The sequence below is a fragment of the Amblyomma mixtum genome, chromosome 8 (genome assembly GCF_055824585.1).
Source record: "Amblyomma mixtum isolate Tamu chromosome 8, ASM5582458v1, whole genome shotgun sequence".
Lineage (NCBI taxonomy): Eukaryota > Metazoa > Arthropoda > Arachnida > Ixodida > Ixodidae > Amblyomma > Amblyomma mixtum.
Window position 1 is genome coordinate 16622133 of NC_143019.1, and position 23853 is coordinate 16645985.

A 23853-nucleotide genomic window follows, 5' to 3' on the forward strand; every position below is an offset into this window, starting at 1 on the left:
AACATAGGCTGACCGGACCTCCTAGAAGCACTGGCAGCATCGCACCATCACGTATCCACAGCTCCCACAGCACCGATAGGTTGGCCGTACTGTCGGGGTCAGAGCGTTCAGGACGCGCCGCCCATGGCTCAAATGCATCGCCATCACCTTGCGGCCGGAGATTGGCACGTCTATTTCGCTATCCGAGGGGTGCTCGTATGGAAACGTCGGCTCTGCTCTCTCTCTTGGGTTTAGTGCGGCAAACTGGCGCTCTTCCCGGCCTATGCCGTCACTCTGACAAGGCGTGTCGCACGATGCATTTTTTTTTTTTGCATTTCACTAGCAGCTCGCGGCTGCTGTTTGCCGGAGCGTTGCTTCGCTTATCTAGCTGAAGGATCGGAACATCGTTCCGGTTACATTCACAGACTAGCAAGAATGGAAGCGGCTGTACAAAACTCTAGCACCGCAAGTGAAATGTCATTCATACCGCTCGCGCCTCCTGGCAAAATTGTCCCCGGTAGTACCTCAGAGCAGCACTTAACATCGCGTTTCCAAGAATGCTCTGAGCATGGAGTTTTTTCTTCCTCCCCGATGCTGAGCGTTAACGGCAGTAATCCTCCATGGGTGCACAATAAGCTTGGCGTTATCACACGCTAAATGCGCTGCCGCTGAATTTTTCTCGCCTCCGCCGGTAATATGATGGCTTGCTTCAATGCTGCCGAGAACGGTTGCCTATGTTCGGTACGCATGATTCGTCACCTGATTGGGTGAAGCGATAGCGTGGTAGGGCTGCGTGTTTATCATCGCATCTGTCCTATCTGATAACCTTTTCTGCAGCTGAGGTTTCTTGTTTTGAAGCTTAGACGACTGTCGGCTGTGTTCTTCCTTCATTGCGTCTGCCTCGACACGGTGGCAGCGACGCGGCTTATGGCAGCCTTAGTGCGGAGGTTCGAAGACGGCCAGAACGCAGGATCTTTCGCAAGAGCGCGTCACCCTCACCTTTCTTTCGTTTGTCGCTGGGTTCGCACCCCGCCCTGATCGTGATTTGCGTATCGACTGACCCTTGAGCGTTGAAAGCGCGATAAAAAAAAAGCCATCTATGCGGCAATACTCGGAACCGAAACCACATAAAGCAAGCGGGCAAGCGTCCCAGTAACACTATTCGCGCGAGACGAATACTTCGAAATTTCGAATACCGAGAATTCGGTTCGAAGCGAATATAGAATACCGTGCTATTCGATCGAATATTCGAAATTATCGAATATTTGCACACCCCTACTCATTTGAACAAGACACTAATGCATTGTTGTATTGGGGCCATCTGGCGGGAAACTTTGTATCTAAACAACTACATGGAGTATAAGCTCGTGTAAGGGTCGCACTTTTTTAAAAATTCGGGCCTTAATTTTGGACATGCGGACTATACATGAATGAAAAAAAAAGTATAACAGCATATTTTTCTGATTTATCTAGTCCAAAATTGGGTGCAGCCCATACATGGGTGTGGCCCTTACACGAGAGTGGCCCTTACACGAGATTATATGATAGTCACTTCACTTTAGGTTGCATAGTTTGTTTAACCATGGAATAGGCTTGCAAATTGCCATTTACAGAGTTGTGGAGCATGAAGCACCTGACATTGATTTCAGAAATATGGTTTTTGAAAAGTTTTTTTCTGAAATAGCTCTTCCTGTACTCTGAACAGAGCATTCTAAAATTTCATGGGAAAAGTAAGCCTCAACACAAATAAGCTTGAAAAAACAATTTTGGAATAACGTACAGTAGGATGTGACTCGATTGTTAGTAGTGCACACGGATGGAAGTTGACGAAGATGACTTGCAGTGCACAGTGTGAGAGCACATTGCAGTTTAACACGAGGCGTGATCGGCTGCAGTGATAGCTTAGTGTTCTCGCGCAGCTGCCGCTGAAGCTGATCTGTTTGTGCCACCATAGGTAGTTTCGGCAGTATTTTATTTATTCAAGGTCAAGGCTTCAGTGATGATTTGGCTTTTGCAGCTTTGATCGTGAAGTAGATCTTCCGCTCTAAAAATTGTGCTGTGGCGGCGTTGGCCACTGTTTGAAGCCTCGCAGCTGCAGCGGCCGGAGCAGCCGGCTGCTCTGGCAATCTAGGTGGACCGACCACCTGGGTCACGTGACCTTGTGGCATTATCACAACCTGCCCACTGGACAGTGAGTGAACTGACCACCATGGCAGGTAGCGGTTAAGTTAACGATTGGTTGCGAGAGGCTGCTCGGAAAGAGCAACCTTGGTCTTACAAGCCCCATCGGCGGCAGCACCTGCCATCACAGGGCAGTGGCGCATCGCTTGACCGCTGCACCAAGAATGGTATGAAGGCTCCCAGGGATGCATGAATGTTAAGTCGAGAATTACCAATTCTGCATATAGGGGCATTAACCCATTGATGCTATCACGTTGCACCCTTAAGGTGGAGCTTAAGTATCCCCTCGAATTTTTCTTTAGTGCGAAAGCAGTTCTTAGCGGGGTCATACCCAAACTAGAATCTTGCGTGAAGCCTCGGAATAACCCAGGTAAGCTCGAGTTAGTTCGGAGGAGCGTTGCGCAAGCTGCCACTGAGTGGAGAGAGAGGTTGTGAGATGAAGATAAATGAGTTTGCATGCGCGTACAGGTGCCAGAAAGGAGAGGCGAAGAATGAACTCGCGCTTTCCACGTCTACTTGGTTGAACTAAGTTAAAACCCTACAACTTTTTTTTTGAATGCCACTTCTGGACAGTTTTCAGAGGAAATATTTTGAGATGTGATTAAAAAGACCTTACAGACACCAGATCTGGTGTTTTCTAAATTTTGATTCTTTTAAGATTTTTTGCGATTTGAACCCTGCATTCCCCATGAATATCTTTTGTGTACATAACATGCTAGTACGATGTTTTTGTTGAAAAGTATGGTGCTTGCCGGGCCTCTGTTCTGATGGACCCCGTCATTTCAGTTGCATGGATGTGAAAATCACCCATGGCTTCCTTTTCAGAGTGCCTCCACATTGGTGCGGAACGAGAAGACCATTACACTCGACAAGGTGGAAACTGCCAGGCCTGTAAGTGTCACCTCTGTGGTACCTAGTGCACAAGACTTGTCCGTTATGAGGCATGCCTTACCCGACCTTCTTGTGGTGACTCCTGGTTCGCAGTATGCCGCAGAAAAGATTCTGCATTGGCAGCACTTGTATCAACAAAGTGCATGGCGGCATTTTACAGTTATGGCTGTTAAAAGGACACTGAGGAGAGCTCTATTAATATTTTTTTTATAGCAAAATCCGATAGTTCGGCCTTTCATGGCTTTGTTGCCACTTGGCCAGCAGCGAAAGATGCCTTTATTTCTAAGAAATTTGGATTCGAAGTTGAAAAAGTTTTTCCCGCCGCTCTGATTCAAACTTGGGATTCTCCTATGACGACACAGGACTAAGTGACGTGCACATGACGTAACGCAGACTCCGTGATTTCTGGTGGCCAGCAGTGTGGCCCAGCAGTGCGGCGCAGCAGCAGCCGAAAAGAAAGCTACCGCCGGCCGCACGTTGAAGGCATCTATCGGCTATTGCGGCCGTCGCTTCGTTTTACGTTTGCACCGGCGTTTTGCCAGCGTTACAATGGATCCCGTTCCCGAAGTCGTCAACGAAGTTCTCGCAAATAGACACCTTTAGCATACCGTGTACCTTTTTACTGTTAGCGGAATACCGCGAGCCCGCATACCGCTGAGAGCAGGCGCTGATTGGTCCCGGCGCTGCAGGAGCGCGCGTAGCTGTCGGGTACGTGGCGCCATCTGGTGACGTCAAGAAGATTTGCGCATGCATTTGCTGCTCCTCAGTGATTCGTGGCTTCTCGTGTCCTAGTGTTGCTAAAACCAGAGTCCCTCAATACCATTTCCTTCTTTCCTCCATGCTCAGTACTCTAGAACTATTGGTTCTAGCAACACTGTTTTGTCCTATGACCTCATGACGCTTGTACTTGCGAGTTTGGCCTGTGGCGGCGATACCTGTATTTTGGTTCTTGCTCTTTTCTATGTTACAAGAGCTTTGTTGTCAGTATGAGTGGCGTTTTTGTAATCAGGAGCTGGTATTCTGTCGATGCAAGTCAACTTCAATTTCTCCTCAGTGTCCCTTTAAGGGCACATTTCCTGGTTCTGCAGCATTGGCGTTGGCTCAACACTGCGCCACACAACACTGATTGGTCTGGATGCAGGGACATTCTGTAGGTTGGGGCTGCCCTAAGAAGCTGGAGAAGTACAGCGTGTTCTGCAGATAAACGCGCGCTGAAGAATGCTTCTGTCAGCTAAACTGACGAGTTGTTCGAGCTCAGATTTCGCACAGAAGTTGCATTAGGTCGGCAGAATTGTTTTACTCTAAATTTGTTTGGGGTACTTGCCTGAATCAATCAAAGAAAGTCAGACATTCGCATCGTCTGCGGTGACGACGAAACAAAACTAGCCGTTATCTCAGCGATTGCACAGGTGGCGCCATCTCGTGGTGATTCGGCAAAGGAGGATGGTGGGAGTGTTTTACAGGAGGACAGTCATAGGCACGGGTGTTCAGACAGAGTGGTGGGCGACAAAACCACTGCCGCCCACTGTGGGGAAAACCCTGGGCAGCCTTGCAGCTTTTCATGCAGTGTCATCCTTTTGTCGAATATCACAGGGCGAGAAGAGGTGTCATAAGTGCGACAATGGTGCCCTTTTATGCATCTTGTTTGGAGGTGGTGTTCTCATTTTCGTTATTTTTTTTCTCACCTTTACTAGGCTGATCCACTTCAGGAGTACATCCGGCTTCACAGCACGACTGGAACATCGGACTGCTTTGTCCTGAACCACATTCACTCGTTCAGCGACAGAGCGGAGCTCATGTTCCTTGACACCCCGAGGACACACGAAAGCATCAAGGACACTTGGACCAAGGCACCAGTAGGCAAGTTGTCTCTCTGAAGGCACATGGCTTACCTTCTGCGCATTTCTTTGCGGTGATTACTGTGACATGATCCTCTGTTGTTGTAAAATGAATGTGGTACCGTTGTTTAACTGCTCACTCTTAGGACTATCTGGTGCCTTCAAGGCGATCTGCACATGATCACTGACGGCGCGCGGGCTTCCGGTACTCCGGTACTGGTAACACTGTGCACGGTGGAGCAGTTGGTAATGCCAGGTATAAAAAGCAGCCCATTGAGTGATATGGTGGCAGTCAGGTTGGAGACGCCTATGCATCGGGAAATTTCTTAACCCTGTGGTGGGAAACCTGCGCCAGACATGCTAGCGTGCGCCATTTCAATAAAGCTGCTACATGCAGCTAAAAATGGAAGCTTTTTGATGAAGCTGTGCAAAACGAGCTGCCGCTAATGCTGGGTTGCGGGAGTTTTTGACCATACAAAGTATGATCACTGCATTGCTTTGTCGTTCAAGGCTGAAATGGCAACCGATGAAATCCAGTTCGATTCTATTTGTTTTATAGGAGAATAAGTGAGTGCGGGTCAGTGCTACGGCCTATGCGCATTTACGCTTTCCATTGGGCTTTTGTTCTGGCCGTCTCCGACGATGTGGGTACCTAGCTGCATGGTCACCTCGGGATACAGTGAGTCAGCGTGCTCTCTTCTCATGCCTCCTCAGGTTTATCTGAACGGCGGCATGCTTGAAACTTAAAAGGGAAGCTTTTCCGTTTTGATTGCACCGTGCCGATGTAGCATGACCAGAATCGAAACCTAGACTCAGAAATAAGGGAAACGAGCTGTGACCCGCTCACTGCTGTACCAGTAATTAGTTTTGGCTTGCGGTTGAGAGTGCTAGTAATTTCTCTCATCATCACTTTCTGATTGTCTCATCATGACCGTCAGCAGGGTCAGTATACTGTATTTACACATATATAACTCGATCACGAATGTAACGCGAAGGGGGGTTTGCGTCTTTGCCCTGTCAGTTCCCCTGGTATGCCATGCAGCCCCAATGTCATCGAAAACTTGAGTTCTTCTATCACCTTGTGAGACTGGTGGTGGAGGTCGCTGCAGCCATTTTGAGCAATGAGGAAATAAAACTGGCAGGTGTTCAACGTTGCTTGAACCTAGTTATATGAGCGAAAGCTCTGTTAAGTTGGTGAGACAGGGTACGCTTGGTTTGAATATTTTATTATTGCACATCAAAGGCTTCATTGCCGTCTTGCTTTGGCTTGGCTAAGGTGAAGATTGTTTTATGGTCCGTAAAGTAATTGCTTGCAGTTACAACTTGGGTTACTCTGAGATTAGAACTGGATGGTAACGTGATGCCCACTGTCTCTCAAATCAAATGTCAAGATCAAGGGTTACGGCCAGGTATGCAGTGGTCATGGTCATACTACCATAGCGTGGGCCACACCACCACGCAGTGAAGCTCGGTTTGACCTTGTGAGGCATTGAAGGTCATTTTCTCATCCACATCGAAATGGGAAGTTGTACCCCGAGGAGTCGAGCTTTTGTTCTAAAAATCGATACATTCGTACCTTGGTTCCGAATGTAATGAGATGCATTCTGAAGCCAGTGAAGTGAGGAAAGAAAACTAGTGTTGTGTTTGTATCAAATGCGGTGTGCAATCTCCGCGTGCGGTTGCAAATGCTTTCTGTGTCACTCGTTTCCAGGCTGCGTGCATAGGCAAACCAATCCATTGTTGCGTTCCATGCTTCCGATTCATAACCTGTGGAGCTTCAGGCACTGAAGCCATGGGCATAATGTCTCAAAAGATGTTAACATGACCATTCTGTGTTGTGCAGAATGCGTGCAGTATGCTGTCAGAGGAGATGGCTGTTTCATGTATAATTGTGCTTCTAAATGAAATGAAAGAGTTGGCCGTTTGGGTGGCTTACTGCTAACACTGGAATTGTGGCATTTTTTTTCTTACCAGATTTTCTGCAGAGGTGTGTGAAGAACAGGAATGGAATTTGTCCTGACCCCCGCCTTGGCTACATGTGGAGCAATGAAAGTGTTGAAGCGGAACGACATGATGTGAGTATCAAGACACTGGGTTTCTTCATCTAAAAATTTTGCAGCTGCCAGATATAGAGCATATTTTACAGTTTAAAAATGCACCTTGATTATTATTTCACATAGTTTCATATCCTTGATGTCAGTCATATAATGTACATGCACATGTTGTTTGGGCAAGATATCTGTCTGTAAATTAATAGACTATGGTTTCAGAAAAGTGTTTTTAGTGTTTTTTAGCAACGAAACTCTTATGCTGTCACACATTTGGGTCACTTGCAGTTGTCCGATGTCTAGTTTTCATTCGATTGCGGCCTGAGTACGTTGGGTTGGCAGTCAAGAACTTACTCCTTTTTTGCCTTTCATTCTGTCTTACAGCTGAAACGTGTAAGTAGTAGACATACCCTTGATTAACACCTTTTATTCTGTTGTGGTAGTAGAAAACCATTCTTGGATTTTGTGTTCAGACCATTCAATTTGCCCCTCCTGTGATTTGATTTCTGCCTTAGTGTGTTGAGTTGCTGGAAAGAACGTGCTTCTCTTTTTGCCTTTTATTAGATACAGCGAAGAAGTGTAAGTAATGGCCATTCGTGAAAATTTGGCACTTTTTTTAATGCAGCTTTTCCTTCGAAACCTTGACGTGTATTGTGGGTGTCAGATGAACCCTGATGTAACGAACTTCAGTGTAATGAAATCCTAGATATGACAGAGTACCGTATTTACCCGAATGTAACGCGACCCCAATTGTAACGCGAGGGTCGACTTTGCGAATGCGCAAGATCAAAAAACGCGAAAACACGAATTTCCTGAGGAAAACACGAATTGCCTATGCACTGCCTGAGGAATTGGTGGCGTAGGTCACGTGGTACTATCACGTGGCCCAAACGGACCGCTACGTCACCGGTGATGTTTTGAAGCCAGTCGTAAAAAGTAAAAATGGACTAAAAAGGAGAAAGTCGGTCCTCCCATGACCACGCCAAGTGATAGCGCATAGAGCTTGATAGCGTGCGGGGGAGGAACTGACTGGGAGAGCGAAAAAATGGGAGAGGAATCTGCTTCGCGAGCCACAGCCGGTCTCGCTCCCCCTAGAGACCGGCCGTGCATGAGCGCTTGGCTTGTGAAGGCTGGCCGCTTGGCGTCGCGCTCCCTCATTTTCTTCCTCCATGTTTCAAGGTGACTCGTTGCTGGCGCGCTCTCGTTGGTGTCGTCTGCTCTGCCTTTTTCGCGTTTGCACCGCATTCATGACTCGTCCTGGCGTGGTTCGCGTATTGGTTGACCGCTGAATTTGGAGCGCGCGACTTTGAAGGAGCAGGTCAATCGACACGCACGTAAATGCGGCACATTAAGCGAGCCTAATAATGAGTGTTTGGTGCCTTTCTTAACATTTTTATACCTAGTATATTCGAATGTAACGCGGGGGGTGACTTTTCAGGTCTGTTTATGGTAAAAAAACTTGCGTTACATTCGGGTAAATATACGGTACTTTAGTTTTCATATCCTTACATCCATGTATTTCATCTTCATTATAATGAAGTAAATTCAGCTGCACTTTCAACTTAACAATTTTTTTGCTGGCTTCATTCCTCACAGCCTTGGTTCCAATTCACATTGCATGCACACGCACAAAGGCGCATGAGACAGATTTGGCCGAGCGCAGTCCATGTTCTATTGCTGTGATCCACTTATTTGGGAACCCAGCTCTGCTCGCACATGCACAAAAAGTGCCCTGTAGATTGTACTATGCTAAAATTTTTGCGCTTGCAGTGGCAAAGCGACGAGTTGTGATGTGGCAAAGCGACGAGTTGTGATGTGGGCTCGATTTCATTCCACTGCGACTATTCGCACTCTTGTCTGAATGTAGAAAGGTGATGGCCCGCTACTGTTTCCTTCGTTCCCTGCCTCCCTACTATGAAGCGTCGGCTGTGATGACAGAATGCGCCGTTGTTTTAGGTTTGTTGGCTATGTGCTCAGGGACTCGTATGAGGACAAAGATGACAGCAAAACCAAAATTTCAAGGCGAACATGCTGTCCTGATCACCTGTGAGGTGCACAATGCAATATGCATGCTCAGATGGTTTTACAGCTCATAAGACAAAGAAATATATATGCTTGTATGATGGGTAACGCCATTGATGGCAAAGAAAGCAGAAAGTAACGGGCCACTTTCTCTCGTAGGTGATCCGGCAGCATGTATTGTTGGAGTTTTTGCACAGTGTGAGATGAATTTTGATGTAGCAAAATTTTGAATGTGACGAAGTAAACTGAACATTTTACCGACTACATTGTGTTGAGGGTGTGTTGAGGTTTGCTGTCAGTGTATCAAGCTGGCTTTAAAGAGTGTCATTCCTTTCTCTCTCGTTTTTATTTTGCAGCAAAGGCGAGTGAGTAGTCAGCACTTTGTTTCCTTGATTCGCTGTTTCCTTTTATTGTGATGAGAGGTCTTACATGGAAACCTTGGAGTGTTTTATGGGCAGTGTCCAGTGTTGACTAATATTGTGTAATCTTGGTGATGACTGCTTACTGAAGTGGCTAGAAACAGAAAAGCCCTGTCATTCAAATTAAAGAAGCAGTTTAAGCCTGTATATGGATTTTATTCACGCAGTTATGCAATCAGTTGATTCTTTCATATTTACATCAGGCTGATAATCGAGCTTTAATGAAATTTTCTCTTTGCCCTAGTCATGAAAGTACCTGCCTTTGTGATTAAGATTCTTTGTTAGTGGCAACGCGCACTTAATACATATTTTTTTATATGAATCGGTGTACATACTGAGCTGCGGACATTCCATATAGTAGCGAAATGTTGTGAATTGATGACTAATGCTTCGGTCCGTTCAGTCTCAAGCATACATAAAAAGGCTCCCATTACTAATTTGAACTCCTCACAGCCAAAACCATCTTTCAGTCCCCTTCAAGTTCGGATTGTTGTATCTGCTGCAAAGCAAGGCGCTGGAGTGCTCCTGTGTATTCAAGGGTGCCATCAAAAGTCTTTTGTCTGTGGTGCAGTTCAGTTGTCGCACTCTTTTGTCTTACTGCTACTGTATAGGCTGAAAGGCATAAAACACAATTCATCTAATCCTCAGCCATTCGTGTGTCACCGTAGTACATCACTGAGCAGCATTCAAGAGTATGGTGCTTTCTTTCATGAGAATAAGTGGCCAATAGTGGTTGTACTAGTTTGTTTTAATCGACATTACATAGGCCAAGGTTCCTCAACCTTTTTAAAAGCCTTCGCAATCTGATCAGCTTTGAAAAGATGCCAAGGAACCCTGTGTAGCTTGGCTTCTGACCGTCCCTGTTAACACATATGCAAAAGAAAATTGTCCACTTAATTCAATAATTAATATATACTGCTTGTACAGGGAGATTGCTATAAGCAGTTACAGTATGGTCAGTCCCAACACGATGGTTAAAAAGAAATGCGAGTTAAGACATGCATGGATTTAGGTGCTTGAAGAACTCCTAAAGCATTCAATGGGAAAAAGGTTTCATGAAGGATGCCTTGAAATGGAAAGAAACCTGAGGGGGTGTTTCTTGCGTTGCTTTATTAATTTCTTCCAAAAGCACGGGGAATTGAACCAAGGACCTTCAGATTGCGAAGGAAGCACCCATTAAGGTCCAAAACCGCTCCGCTTCTCAGTGAACAAAGGTGAACTTAGTATATGCATTGCCTAACGACTATGCGCTAGTGATTAGGTGTGTCATTAGGAAGAGTGAGAAAAATAAAATAGAGAAAACAATCCTTTTGAAATTCAAAGCGCGTAAGTAGCTGTAAGTGCCTTCCGTAATTTTTTTGTTTCACTGTCACTGGGATTTGCTTGAAACTCTTCTTTCTGTCACCCTTGTCTCATTATAGTATACAGGAACGGCGGACACGTTCTCCAAGCTGAACGCGAGTGCCAGCATTGCGGCCACGGACGATCCGATGGGGTGTGCTCCGTCCATGTGCGACATGGATGACATGGACTGCGAGAGTGCCGCTCTCTTCGACGAGGGGGACTCCTGCGCAGAGGACCAGCCACAGGACGCCTTCAAGTAGGCATCCGCGGTTTCCTTCCACGCTCTTTCGGGGACGTCCTCGGAAGGAAAGGACCGCGCAATGGCACAGTTTGCTGGCATCATGGTTCTACTCAAACGTCTTGGTTTGCTTGTTTTTTTGAAGAGGAGAGTGAGGCAGTGTACAAGCGTAATTTTGGTTGCTTCTGCATTGTAGTGAACATGACAGCGCCCTTTCTTTCCACTTTCGTCTTTGCGGAGAAGAGAGTCTTCAAAGAAGAAAGACTACTGAGCATTGTAATTGTATTTTATACACTGCTTGGGAAATGCAAGTTGCTGACGTTTAATAAAGCAAGGGCAGCAGTGAAAGTTCTTTGTATTCACTGATGAGTTGGCAGTCAAATGGATGAGGTGTGGGGATGTTTGTGGTTGTGAAAGTTTGTGTTCTGAACTCTGACTGCTTGCCTTTGCTGAGACCCTGCAAGTATTTTAATTCCAATACATCCTCTGTTTAAGGGGGTACAGGGATTTGAAACCCTCAAAAGTGGCCCAAAAATTGATTTTTAAAAATTTTCGTATTGCTTGTATGCCCTGTTCTTTATGCTGTCTTGAAGTTTCATTGCTGAAATCGACCAGAAAGTACTCCAAAAATGCCATTTTGTGGACCGTGGTGGCTCTGCATTGAGGGGGTACTGTCATTGGGCATTGTTCTCAGTTTAACCCGTAGATACTGACCTTTTAGAGCAGGTTTCTTCACAAATGTTTTATCTATTTCGCCATCGTCATTTGTTTTGTTGTACTTCTGGGGCCTTAGTGCAGGTCAAGACATTCTTTGTTTTTCAAATTTATGAATTTGAAATTTCTTGTGTGAAATTTTTTCTCACTCCAGATTGTCAGCGGACATTTCATCACAAAAATTCAAGCCCAATATTGATGCCTCCCCCCCCCCCCCCCCCCCCCCCCCCCCCAAGAAAGGTTCTAAGAATGTCTTGTAGCATGCCAGTAGGAACGCAGTGCATATTGAACCAGCCTTCTGCCATATTTTCTTAACTTGGCAGTCTTTTCATGAGATTCAGAAGAAAACTTATCAGAAAACAATTTTTTTTGAGATACTATAACAATGAAATTTTTTGAGTGTAGTCACAGAATTATTTCTTACATGCTCAAGAAATTTTCTACAAATACATCATGAAGTAAAATTTTGCTGAAAGCCTCGTCCTTAGGAGATATTGCAGGCTTTAAAGGGCCCAGGCTTTGTTTAAGTGATCGTTTTACTACAGATTTGTCCTGGAAGTGCTGGAACTCAATTTTAGACCTTGCTTTTCAAAGTGCAGTGATGGCTCACCCTGTTCTGTGGGAAGGGTGAACAGGCGAAGCTGTGCGGGTCTGTGTGGAGACTTGTGCTACAGTTTGTTTTTGTTTATACTAGTACTACTAGTGCCTTGTCACGCTGTGCTAGCTGAGGAATGCAGTTTTGCCTTGTTGAGCCTCTTTGCTGATGGTTTGTCAATCACGGCACCTTTACTTAAGGATGCTTGTGAGGATTGCAGTACTACTCTGTATAGATACATTCATTTTGTTTCATTTTTGGTTGTAGTTCTTTTTTTTTTAATTTTCTTTTCTTCCCCTCGTGCAGGGACAACTTGGCAGAGATAACAAAGTACCTTGCACCGGTGCCCCAGGACTACTCGTATTTCACGGACAAGCTGCCGTCGGTACCACACGGACCAGAACAGTGGCGAATGCGCCTCACGGGAAAAGGTGAGGCTTCCTTGTTCATGTTATGTTTGGTGTTCGTGTTATGGTGTGCCCTTCTGCAGAGCCCCTATTGTTCAATCGGACTTGAGGGCAAACTGTAGTTGGCCTGTATCGGTAGAACACTGCATTATAATCACTGATGAAGGCTGCTTTAGAGCTTTTGTGTGCTTAAAAAGGCAGAAAACAAGAGGAAAAAATTCAGGGGGCACTTTGTTGACCTAAAGTGCTGTGAGGGGAAAGCGCGAGGTTGCAGCTTGTGTCACTGATGTGTGGTTAAAGGTGCACTGAAGAGGAATCTGAACTTGTCTTTTTGCCGCGGGAACTCGATCTACACGTTCCTAGCATTCTTAGAAACTGCGACTTATTGCCCTGTATGGCCGATTTCCCAAATTAAATCAAATTAACGGCCGGCTCCCGCCCTTTTTTTTAAATTCTGCCTCGTACGGTGGGCGGAGTCGACCAACGCGTGGAGCGCCTTTCACCCAGTCCCGTGACGGCTTGCCGCTCTGCCATCAGCGGAGTAATACGTAGTAGTCCGTAGTAGCAAATAGTCCGCGCGCATTTTTATTTCTGCGGGCTTATTTTGCGGCTATATTATCTGCGAATGAAACTATTTATTCATGGAAACCTAAAAAACAAAATAAAGCGAAAGCAAATCCTCCACGGAGCTGGCTGAAAGGAACTTCACGCGTTGGTCGACTCCGCCCATCGTACGAGGCAGAATTAAAAAAAAAGGGCGGGAGCCGGACGTTAATTCGATTTAATTAGGGAAATCGGCCATACAGGGCAATAAGTTGCAGTTTCTAAGAATGCTAGGAACGTATAGATCGAGTTCCCGCGGCAAAAAGACAAGTTCAGAATCCTCTTCAGTGCACCTTTAAGGTGTTAAGCGGAACAGGACAGCGTCTTGCAATGCTGCTAGGGAGTCCTTAGAACGCCATCGGTTCTATGCCTTGTAAATTGGTTTTTGAGGAAAGGAAATGTATCTGTCTGTCATATCTCGGTGGACACCTAAACCTCGCCTTAACAGGAAGGGAGGATGATCAGAGTGAACGAAGACACCCTATTCACTAGACTGTGCCTTTGTTCATGGCAAACCATCGAGCTGGCACAGTGGTGGAGTGGTAGCGTGCGTCTCGCACTCTGGAGACCGGGGTTCGATTCCCGAGCTCAGTCAATCTCTTACTCAATTTTATTTATTTATCTGGTCTGACCAGAAAAGTTAATCAGGCTAATTGGTTAAGTAAGCAATTAACTAAGCTCAGTTGCACTTACTTGGAGCATCACTATTCGATCCCTTTAATTAGTTGCATGATTATTAGCCAAAGTACAATTGGCCCATTTGAAATTCGCGCACTGTGACGTCGCGACTGTTTCGACCAGTTGAAAAGCGTGACATTTCTGTCGACAACTGCTGCTTACAACGATGATGCATTAAAGGCTTCCGCCTCAAAATCTGTGGATGTTTGTCATAGAGATAGTGCAAATGACAGTGGTGGCTGGGGTGGTACTAAATACTGATGCCAGCTGGAGTGCTAAGTAATTATCAGAAAGGGTGTGACATACCTAGTGGTGGAAGGGCGATGTGCCTCGTGCGCAGCCATGCGTTGCGCATGAGACCATGTGTCATGTACTGTCATGTACGGTTGCTCATCCATTCATTATTACTAGGTGTGCTTTCAGCTTTACAGGTGTAGCAAGGGAAACGAGCAAGGAGGAGAACCAGTCATTGTGGCATGCTGAGACGGTTGCCTCTCTCTCCCTGTGACGTCACTAGCGGCAAAAATAACATTTTTTTCTTCCCACGAGTATTCGTTAGTTCAGAGTGCCTATTTCCCTGAAGCACGTGTGGGAATTGTGGGAAGCAGGGCTGCCATTTTCCTTTCGGCCACAGTGTACACATACAGTACAGTCTCGACGATACAATCTTGGTTGATGCAAATTTTGAGGTGATACGAATACATAAAATGCCCCGGCCAGAGTGCATTGTGTGCAGTGGGCAGAAATTCAAACTCCCCGCAGCACTACGGGCGATACGAACGCGCGAGCCGCAATCACATTCTCAAGCATCAAATACTTGCTGCTTGTACGTCGATGACGCCAAGATGACCAGTCGTGCAGTGCGTGCCGTGAGCATTCGTTAGGTGATGGGCAGCCAAGAAAAAATGGAAATAAAAATTTCCCTGCTCGGTGTGCTGGAAGCAGTGAGCGGTGGCACGCGTCCCCATGCATCGCTGACAGCGGGATCGCCAGTTGTGTGGCCCATGCCTCACTGAAGCTGCGATCGGCAATCGCACTGCGTGCACTGCGAGCAGCGAGCAGCCGTGCGCAATTATCACAACGCCGGTATTGCGAGTCAGTGATGGTGTGTGGCGGTAAGTAAACCCCATCAGCCGAAAAAAGATTTGCGTAATACTTCAAACAAATTTTGTTCGTTTTGGATGATATGAGTATATATTGTGACTCCATGAGATTCAAATGATAGATATTCTACTGTATGCGTACATAACTCATTGTATTGGTTTCGGTTACTGCTGAGATAATATGAGCTGTGAATAGCTGGAGTGTATAGTATTTCCAGGCCTTTGTGACACGCCATTTAGAATCATCTCAAGCCATACTGTGAGTGAAGGGCCCGGCCGTGGTGGCTCAGTGGTTATGGTGCTCGGCTGCTGACCCTGACAACACAGGTTCGATCGCGGCTGCGGTGGTCGAATTTTGATGTAGGTGAAATTCTGGAGGCGTGTGCACTGTGCTATGTCAGTGGACGTTAAAGAATCCTAGGTGGAAATTTCCGGAGCACTTCATGACGACGTCCCTCATAGCCTGAGTCGCTTTTGGTAAACTCCCTTAACCCTTTCGCTGTCACGGACGTACCGGTACGTTTTCGCACTTCCCCCCCACAGTGTCACTGACGTATCGGTACGTTCTCTACCGTGCGTTCAAAATTTCACGCTTGAGCGCAAAGCTGACGCTTTTGGACAAGCCGCGCTATCTGTTGAATCTTTCTACAAGTTCGTATTTTTGCCCCTTACTGTTTTGGTACGTGTATTGAAGAGTACAGAGCGATTGCCATCCCACCCCTCTCTCTTTGCTGAGTGGCGTGGTCGCTCCGCGTTCACCGTATCATGACGCGCGCGCATGTTGTTATGGGTCCAAGGGTTGTTCTGCCATCTGCCGCTGTTTTGCAGGTTTTTATTTTTCTTCTGTTGGCGCGTGAGCTACGGCGCTTCAAGTTCAAGGGTGCACACCGTTGCCACTCCGAGAGTCAAAGAAACTGACACATGACTTGATCGCTGCTTTCGCTCTCTCGTCGCACCCTCGCTTGCGGCTGGCAGCAGCAATCGTAAACCTCCTCTTTGTTTTAGCCTTTTTCAATCTCCCTCTCTCATCTTTATTACACAGCGTCCCATTTCTCTCCGTTTTGCGGGCCACTGAAAGCACACCCCCGTTGCGCGCGGTTACTTTCGGATATGGCTGACCGCGTGGGACCTTCCTCTGCGCATTGGAGCGATGGCTCTTCCGATTCTGAATACGAGCCGAGCTCAGATTCGGACTCGGACAGCGTCTCATCCGAGGAAGAGGCGAGTTCCGCATCGTCAAATTCTGATGTTGAAACAGCAGGACCATCATCCCGGAAGTGTACGACACTGGCGGTGCGTCACGGGCAGAAACTCCCGACAACGAAAGGGTTAAACTAAACCATAAACCAAACTTGTGAACTCTAGAAACTCCTTTTAAGATGGATGCCACTTGTAAGTGCTTGTGTTGGTCTGGAGGGTCTGCATTTTTGTTCACTTGTCTTGTATGAACTAGTGCTTTACCTAATGTAAGTTGAATTGTTTACATTAATGGCTTCTTGTCACAGAAATGAATCGCAAGAAGTGTAATTGAGGTCCTGAAAGCAGTGTAATCGTGACTACACTGCTTTTTATGAGGAGCAGGCGTAGATTGCATAAATTATTTGCCAGGAAGGATGGAATTCTTTTCCTTGCAATCCAGCTGTGTTCTCTACAAGAATATAGAAAATTGAAAATTTTTCTCACTGGATACTAGTAATTCCTGACTGAAGGGATTGTAAACATGTGTGTGCCTTCACAGCCTAGGTGCGGGCTTTGGAAAGAGCCAGTAACTTAGACAAAGCTGGTGAATTGTTGTTTCCACAACAAGGTTTTCGTTTCTACGTTTGTGCTCTTGTGTATTTGCCTAGTTAGTATGTCAGTGCTACCGTACTGGCTAGCTCTAGCCCATCATTGTCGCATGCCTGGCCTCCTCCTGGTTCCTGCAGCAAAGGCGACCGGTCCCGAGAAAGGTCGCAAGCGGCTGGAGAAAGTGGTGCCTCTGTTGGATTTTGAGAAGCTCGAGCCCGACCCCAACGACTTTGTGCCCGCGAAGAAGGCGCCCGTGCTGGAGAAGTTTACGCTTGCCTCGTGGAAGAAAAGCAAAGTCCTCATTCCGTACAAGAGGAACGGGGAAGATGTCAACATGCGCACCCTGGTTCTGCTCAGTGATCGAAAAGTAAGCGTTGTTCAACTCTGTCCTGGTTTTGGGCTGCTAGTGGGCTCAGTGGTTATGGCACTCGGCTGCTGACCCAGAAGATGCGGGTTCGATCCCTGCCGCGGCGTCCAAATTTCGACGGAGGCGAAACGCTAGAAGCCCATGTACTGTGCGATGTCAGCGCATGTTAAAGAACCCCCTGGCGGTCGAAATTTTCGGAGCCCTCCACTACGGCGTCTCTCTGATAGCCGCGTCGATTTGGGACATTAAACCCCCATAAACAAAACCATCCCGGTTTTGTTGTCAGTAAAAATCTATTATTTGGCTCTATGTGGCTATGTTGATGTTTTTTTGGCAGCAAGACTCATTTACTGCTGGAAAGTTGGATTAAAAAATTCCAACTTTTCTTCTTCTTGCCTCTTCCAGGCTTGTAACGTCCTGACCGAAGAGGACTGCATGATCATCATTTTGAATTGAATGGTGTCGTAGACTAGCCTTAGATATCTGCATAAAGAAAAAAAAAAAACTTTTGACATCAGTGCTGTCTGCTTATGAGATCGGCCAGAGGCAGCCGATGCCTGTGTTTGAATGTATTCCTTTTTAGTTTTATAACAGCTCATTTTTCAGCGAGAGTATCCTGTTTGTCGTCAGAATGTGGTTGCCTATTGATACAGGTGAGGAGTTGCTGTTAGGTTTAGGGGTTTTTACTTGCGAATCTTAATAGTTAACTTTTTGAGTGGTGTACTACTACACCTCTTGTTCTTGCTTTCAGGTTCCCAGGTTTGTGTCCACGCAGCCAACAGAAACTGATTCTGAGCACGGTGACCATGCCGATGATGACATGGGTGGTGGCTTCTGTCCAGACGTACGTATCTGCTTATTCAGCTTTATTTGGCAAGCTTGGGCCATGCTTTCAAGACAAAGGGGCTATTGTTAATGTCCAAAATCTAGCCAGATTTACTTGACATATGCTAATAATGCTGTTGTTACAGTAGAAGTTAATGCTGAGATATCCGTCCTTCTTACCAAGCTGCAAAAATCGGGAATCTTCAAATAATCATTTCACTGTAAATCATCCAGCAACTATTTCGGTAGATTTTCCAGTGGCTCTTCTTTGCGAGGTATCTGATTAGTTCATTGTTGTGCTTGGCACAGTCATTTAAGAGAGCTGTGTGCGCTACTCATTTCTGCAGAAATGGAGTACAAAATTATTGAAGCAAACCAAACTGAAATGTGCAAGTGAATCGTTCACTCAGTTGTGGCAGGTCCGTATTTGCAGGAAACAGGAGCACTTTATTATTGTTTGAGAATATATGTCTTACTCACATACCACTTTGTCAGAACGTGGAAGCTGGAAAAGGTGTGCCGTTAATGTCTGCCGTAGTCTTGTTCTTATTCACGGTGTGGTAAGCACCCAGACATCATCCTCCCATCTGCAGTCACTGCAGAGCAAAGGCTTCTCCTATATCCCTCCAATTAAGTTAAGGACAACGCAGTGAGCTATGGAAAGGAAAATGATAGGTGTAACGTTAAGAGACCGGAAGCGGGCGGAGTGGGTGAGGGAACAAACGTGGGTTGATGACATCCTTGTCGAAATCAAGAGGTCTTAAGAAATGGGCTTGGGCAGGGCATGTAATGCGAAGGCAAGATGACCGCTGGTCCTTAAGGGTAACAGAGTACATTCTGTTGAGACGCGGGCTCTCAGTTGCCGTCGGGACGCGGGTCCGCTGTCGCCGACCAGCCGGAGCAATGAAGAGACGGGGCGTTAAGGAGCAGCGTGAAAAAAAAGGTATATGTATTTACATATTTACAAGTAGCGAGAAGCACGATACATGGCACGATGTATCTCAACAGGAAAAAGACACAGACACAGGAGACGGGAGCCCTTAAATGGAATCGGCACAGACTCTCGCCCCTTTTCGTCCAATCAGGAGCGTCCTGTTGGCTGATTGGCCGGCAAGGCTTGAACGCCAACCCGGGTAGCGTTCCCGTAGCTGTCCGGCCCGAACGCACAACGCGCTCCACGATGACGACGCGCAGGCTCGGAGAGACGCCGGCTTGGACGCCGTCCTTGGGGAGCGTCTCTGTAGCTCACCGGCCGAACGCGCAACACTGGGAGCGTTCCGGTGTTAGATATTCACGTTCACAACAGCTCGCCCCCGCCCGGAAAATCGTGCACGAAGGGAAGAGGTCCGCAGCCACTTCTCGAAGTGCCGAGGTCGGGGCTTAGTCTTTGTCCGCCGGCCGTCATCTGCTCGCCAACCGGTCTCTTCAGGTCTGGAAAGAAGATGGTCTGGACCGGACACAACAGCAGCCAGCAAATGCCCTTCCATCTCCCCAGGGATCTGCCAGGCTTCTATACTACCAATACTTTCGCTGACAGGCGATAGGTTAAATCGCGAGTGCACCGTCGCATCACAGACTATTTTATTCGCGAGTAGAAAAAAAAGAAACAGAAGATCACAAAACAGCAAAAGAAAGTAGCAGCCCGTCCAAATCCCTTCTATACCTTTCTCTTTTCAGAAGCATCGGCTTAAGCCATCTGCGTTGGCGTTTGCCTTTCCTTTTTTGTACTGAACCTCGAACCTGAATTGCTGCAGAGCAAGGCTCCAGCGCAGGAGGCGACCATTTTTGCCCGACATGCGTTCTAGCCAGGTTAGAGGACAGTGGTCCGTTTGTACGATGAACTTCGTACCAGACACGTAGGAGGCAAGTTTTTGTATCGCCCACACCAGGCACGCGCATTCCTTTTCAGAAGCGCTGTATGCTTCTTCCCTGGCAGTGAGCTTCCTGCTTACATAAATGATTGGGTGTTCGTTCCCTTGATCATCGGTCTGGCAAAGCACAGCACCCATTCCCCTGTTGCTCGCGTCACACTGGATTATGAACTGTTTTGTATAATCCGGGGACTTTAACACGGGATCCTTCCTCAGGGATTCCTTTAGAGTTAGAAAGGACTTTTCTTTCACGCAGTTCCAGGCGACGCGCTCTGGTTCAGTTTTGCGTAAAGCGTTGTTGAGAGCGCTAGCGATGTCCGAGTACCGCGGGATGTCTTGCGGGTAGTACCCTACAAGACTGAGAAAGGCTCTCACATAATCCTTTGTTTTCGGTGGAGGGCACGTTGAAATGGCGAGCAGCTTTACCTCAGAGCTACGCATGTCTGTCTCCCTGCGATTGTCTCTCCATTTTCTACGGGAGGAACAAGACGAGAACGATTTGCTTTCTCTTGCTGTCTTGTCCCTTTCCTTACGCCTTGCGCGCCAGACGCGACTTTCCATTTCGCGTGCGTAACGCTTCCGGTGGAACCGTCCTTTCTTTTTCTTTGTTCGTGGTGGCAAGTGACACCTTTCAGAAGTGTTTAATTTCTTGCGCACCCTTCCTTTTCGCTCGGTTTGAGGTTCGCACCTATCCGGTCTTTTGATTTTGCGTCTACTAAATGGAGCTATCTTAGCTCGGGGCTTTCTGTCGCGATACCTATGCTTGTCCTGATAGCGACAAAACAACAGCCCCTTTCTTTTTAGCAGCGAGACACTCTTCAGCCGCGCCCTGCGCGGTCGCAGACCGGCAGTAGCTTTAGCAAAACCGAAGGTCTTAAGTGCGCGTTGACCCCTGCGAGCTCCAGGCGCCACGCGACAAGGATTCGTTCCGCCCTCGGCCGCGCGTCTCCAACACCTGAGCAGCACTGTAAAAGTTGAATGCGAAGGGGGAAAGATCGAATACGAAAAAAATGCCTGGGCGCCTTCCTTTCTCAGTTCCTGAACACCCTTCCTTTCCTTTTTTTCCCAGGCGCGCGTCCTGCTGCATTCTTTCACGCGGTAGCAGTGCGCGCTTCTTTGTGGCCCACTGCGCGTTTCACTCCTCGTGCAGAAACTTCTGGATTGTCGCCACAATGGGGCAGGTGGCTTTCGCTTTCTTTGAACCCGTCTAGTCAGTTTGGCCTGCGTGCGGTGCCTATCGCATCTGGAGTGCCGTGGGGAAAGTCTTGCACGATTACATTGTCGACGTGCCTTCACCCTTATGACGTTTTCGGCCCGTCCTTTTTCCTTTCTCTGTTGACTACCCCTTCGCTTGGCTCTCCTTACGCGCAGCCGCTTTCCGGAAACTGCCCTAGCTGTTCTTTTTTGCACACCTCCCTTTATCGTGGTGCCTTCACCCTTCACATCTGCTTTTTGACTCAGCGCCGAGCCGCCTTTCCCATCTGAATTTGAACTATCGGCTCGCGCTTTTGAAAAGTCACTGCACGTCGTAGCCACAAATTGTCCCGACTGCACTTTACTTTCCGCTGAGTCTAGCAACCTGCTCTCTTGGGGATTGCTATCCGACCGCATGAAACTAACCTCCTGGCCCGCAACTGTATCTGAACCACACTCTTTGGTTAATGTTGCGCTCTGGCCTGGCGTTTCAGCGACGCACTCAGGTGACTGACGGTCACTCTGATTATAGCAAAGCGTCTCCAATAATTGGCTACTGTTGCTCACCAGCCGCATCGAAGGAGCGTCTCCTTTGAATCCTTCACTGCGCTGGCCTGTGAGCTCACTACTCTCTTCCTGAGAGATAACTGACTCACTGTTAAAAGCAGCATCTGCTTCTGGGTTTAAACCTTCCCTGCCGTTACTTCCCTGAGCAACGGTTGTGTCCTCAGCTGACCAAGCGGGGTTCCTAGGCTGGTCGCTGACACACAGACGGGAGCGCTGCCCCCTTTTATCACTTCGGACTTTAGCGTCCGCCTCTCCTTTTGGACGGTCGTCCCCTTTTACTGCTCCGGCATTCTTAAAAACTGGCTTCGCGCCTGTTTCGTCTGCTCTATGCCTAGCGGGGTACCGTTGCTTGTACCTGTTGCTTGTACCACGACTTTCAAGCAACACGCGGCGTGACGCATACTCTTCCGCGAGTTCAGCAGCCTTCACAACAGTGTTTACCTCGGCCCTGTCGAGAATCCACCAACGCATTCGATCCGGAATTGTGTCATAAAACTGCTCTAGACACATGCATTCCATGATCTTCCCTGCGTCCCCGTGAACGCCTGCGCTCTTTAACCATTCCACTAAGTTTGTTTTCAAGTTATAACCAAACTCGAGGTAAGATTCTTCTTTAGACTTAGTGGCGTTTCTGAAACGCTGGCGAAAAGCCTCGGCAGACAGGCGGTACTTCTTTAGGAGGCTTGCCTTCACGGTCTCATAGTCCTCCGATTCTTCCGCACTCAGTCTCCCGATCGCATCCGCTACCTTACATGGCAACAGGCTCAATAGTTGCTGTGGCCACCCATCTTTCCCAAGATTGTTTTTTTGGCATGTCCTTTCAAAGTTCACCAAAAAAATACCAATGTCCTCGCCTAGCTGGAAGGGTTGCATGAAATCTTTAATTTTGATTGTTTCCCTTCCTCCTGGGCTAGGGGATGGTGGCTGAGCGACGCCGGCTTCGGCTCTTTCCGACTCCGCGTCCAGTTTCTTTAGGTCAATTTCCTGTTGTCGGCGTGCTAACTCGAGCTCCTTCTCTCGAAGCTGAAGCTCGCGATCGCGTTGCTTCTGTTCCAGCTCGCGCTGTTCCTTCTCAGCCACTTCCCTTTCCTTCTCAGCCGCGTCCCGTTTCTCTTCAGCTGCTTTCCTTTCCTTAATCAATTCCCATGTCTCGATAAGCTCTTCATCGTCCGCACCGCAGGATATTATTGCCTCTATGATTTGCGGTTTCCGCACGGCCTTCCCAAGCTCAACCCCTAATTCTTTGCTGATCAAAATTAGATCCGGCTTTTGCAAAGATTTCAGGTCCATGATGCGCTCAGACACTCGACCGATCCCCTATCTCTTCTTAGCAATGCGTACAACAATCAGTACTCACAGCACTGCCAAAGAAAGCCTGCCAGCATTGACGCTAAATTCAAAAGCCTGGCAAAATACCTCAGGGAAGAAAGGTCGGACACTCACAGAGCCACGATCATGGGGTCCACCAACGTGGGAGCTCTTGCAACTGCGAACGCTGCTAGGCGATGCGAAGAGCTGACTTCGATCCCACCGCTGCCACCAGTTGTTGAGACGCGGGCTCTCAGTTGCCGTCGGGACGCGGGTCCGCTGTCGCCGACCAGCCGGAGCAATGAAGAGACGGGGCGTTAAGGAGCAGCGTGAAAAAAAAGGTATATGTATTTACATATTTACAAGTAGCGAGAAGCACGATACATGGCACGATGTATCTCAACAGGAAAAAGACACAGACACAGGAGACGGGAGCCCTTAAATGGAGTCGGCACAGACTCCCGCCCCTTTTCGTCCAATCAGGAGCGTCCTGTTGGCTGATTGGCCGGCAAGGCTTGAACGCCAACCCGGGTAGCGTTCCCGTAGCTGTCCGGCCCGAACGCACAACGCGCTCCACGATGACGACGCGCAGGCTCGGAGAGACGCCGGCTTGGACGCCGTCCTTGGGGAGCGTCTCTGTAGCTCACCGGCCGAACGCGCAACACTGGGAGCGTTCCGGTGTTAGATATTCACGTTCACAACAATTCCAAGAGCAGGCAAGCGTAGCAGGCGATGGCAGGAATTAAGGTGGGCGGATGAGATTAGGAAGTTTGTGGGGATACAGTGGCCGCAGCTGGCAAAGGACAGGGTTAATTGGATGGACATGGGAGAGGCCTTTGCCCTGCAGTGGGCGTAGTCAGGTTGATGATGATG

At 47.7% G+C, this 23853-nt stretch overlaps 1 protein-coding gene and 1 long non-coding RNA gene across 2 annotated transcripts in view; one reads left to right on the top strand and one right to left on the bottom strand.

The window, feature by feature from the left end:
* Positions 1-23853, top strand: part of barr (non-SMC condensin I complex subunit H) — a 31797-nt gene that overhangs the window by 3600 nt on the left and 4344 nt on the right. The window contains exons 7-13 of the mRNA XM_089556687.1: positions 2986-3051; positions 4746-4911; positions 6864-6964; positions 10800-10978; positions 12576-12700; positions 16986-17215; positions 17967-18059. Coding sequence (XP_089412813.1) covers positions 2986-3051; positions 4746-4911; positions 6864-6964; positions 10800-10978; positions 12576-12700; positions 16986-17215; positions 17967-18059 — 960 coding nt within the window. The remainder of the gene's footprint in view (positions 1-2985; positions 3052-4745; positions 4912-6863; positions 6965-10799; positions 10979-12575; positions 12701-16985; positions 17216-17966; positions 18060-23853) is intronic.
* Positions 18967-23677, bottom strand: LOC149331503 (uncharacterized). The gene is made up of 2 exons (XR_016285070.1): positions 23213-23677; positions 18967-19346 (listed from the first exon to the last, which is right to left on the bottom strand). It is a non-coding gene; the product is annotated as an uncharacterized LOC149331503 (long non-coding RNA).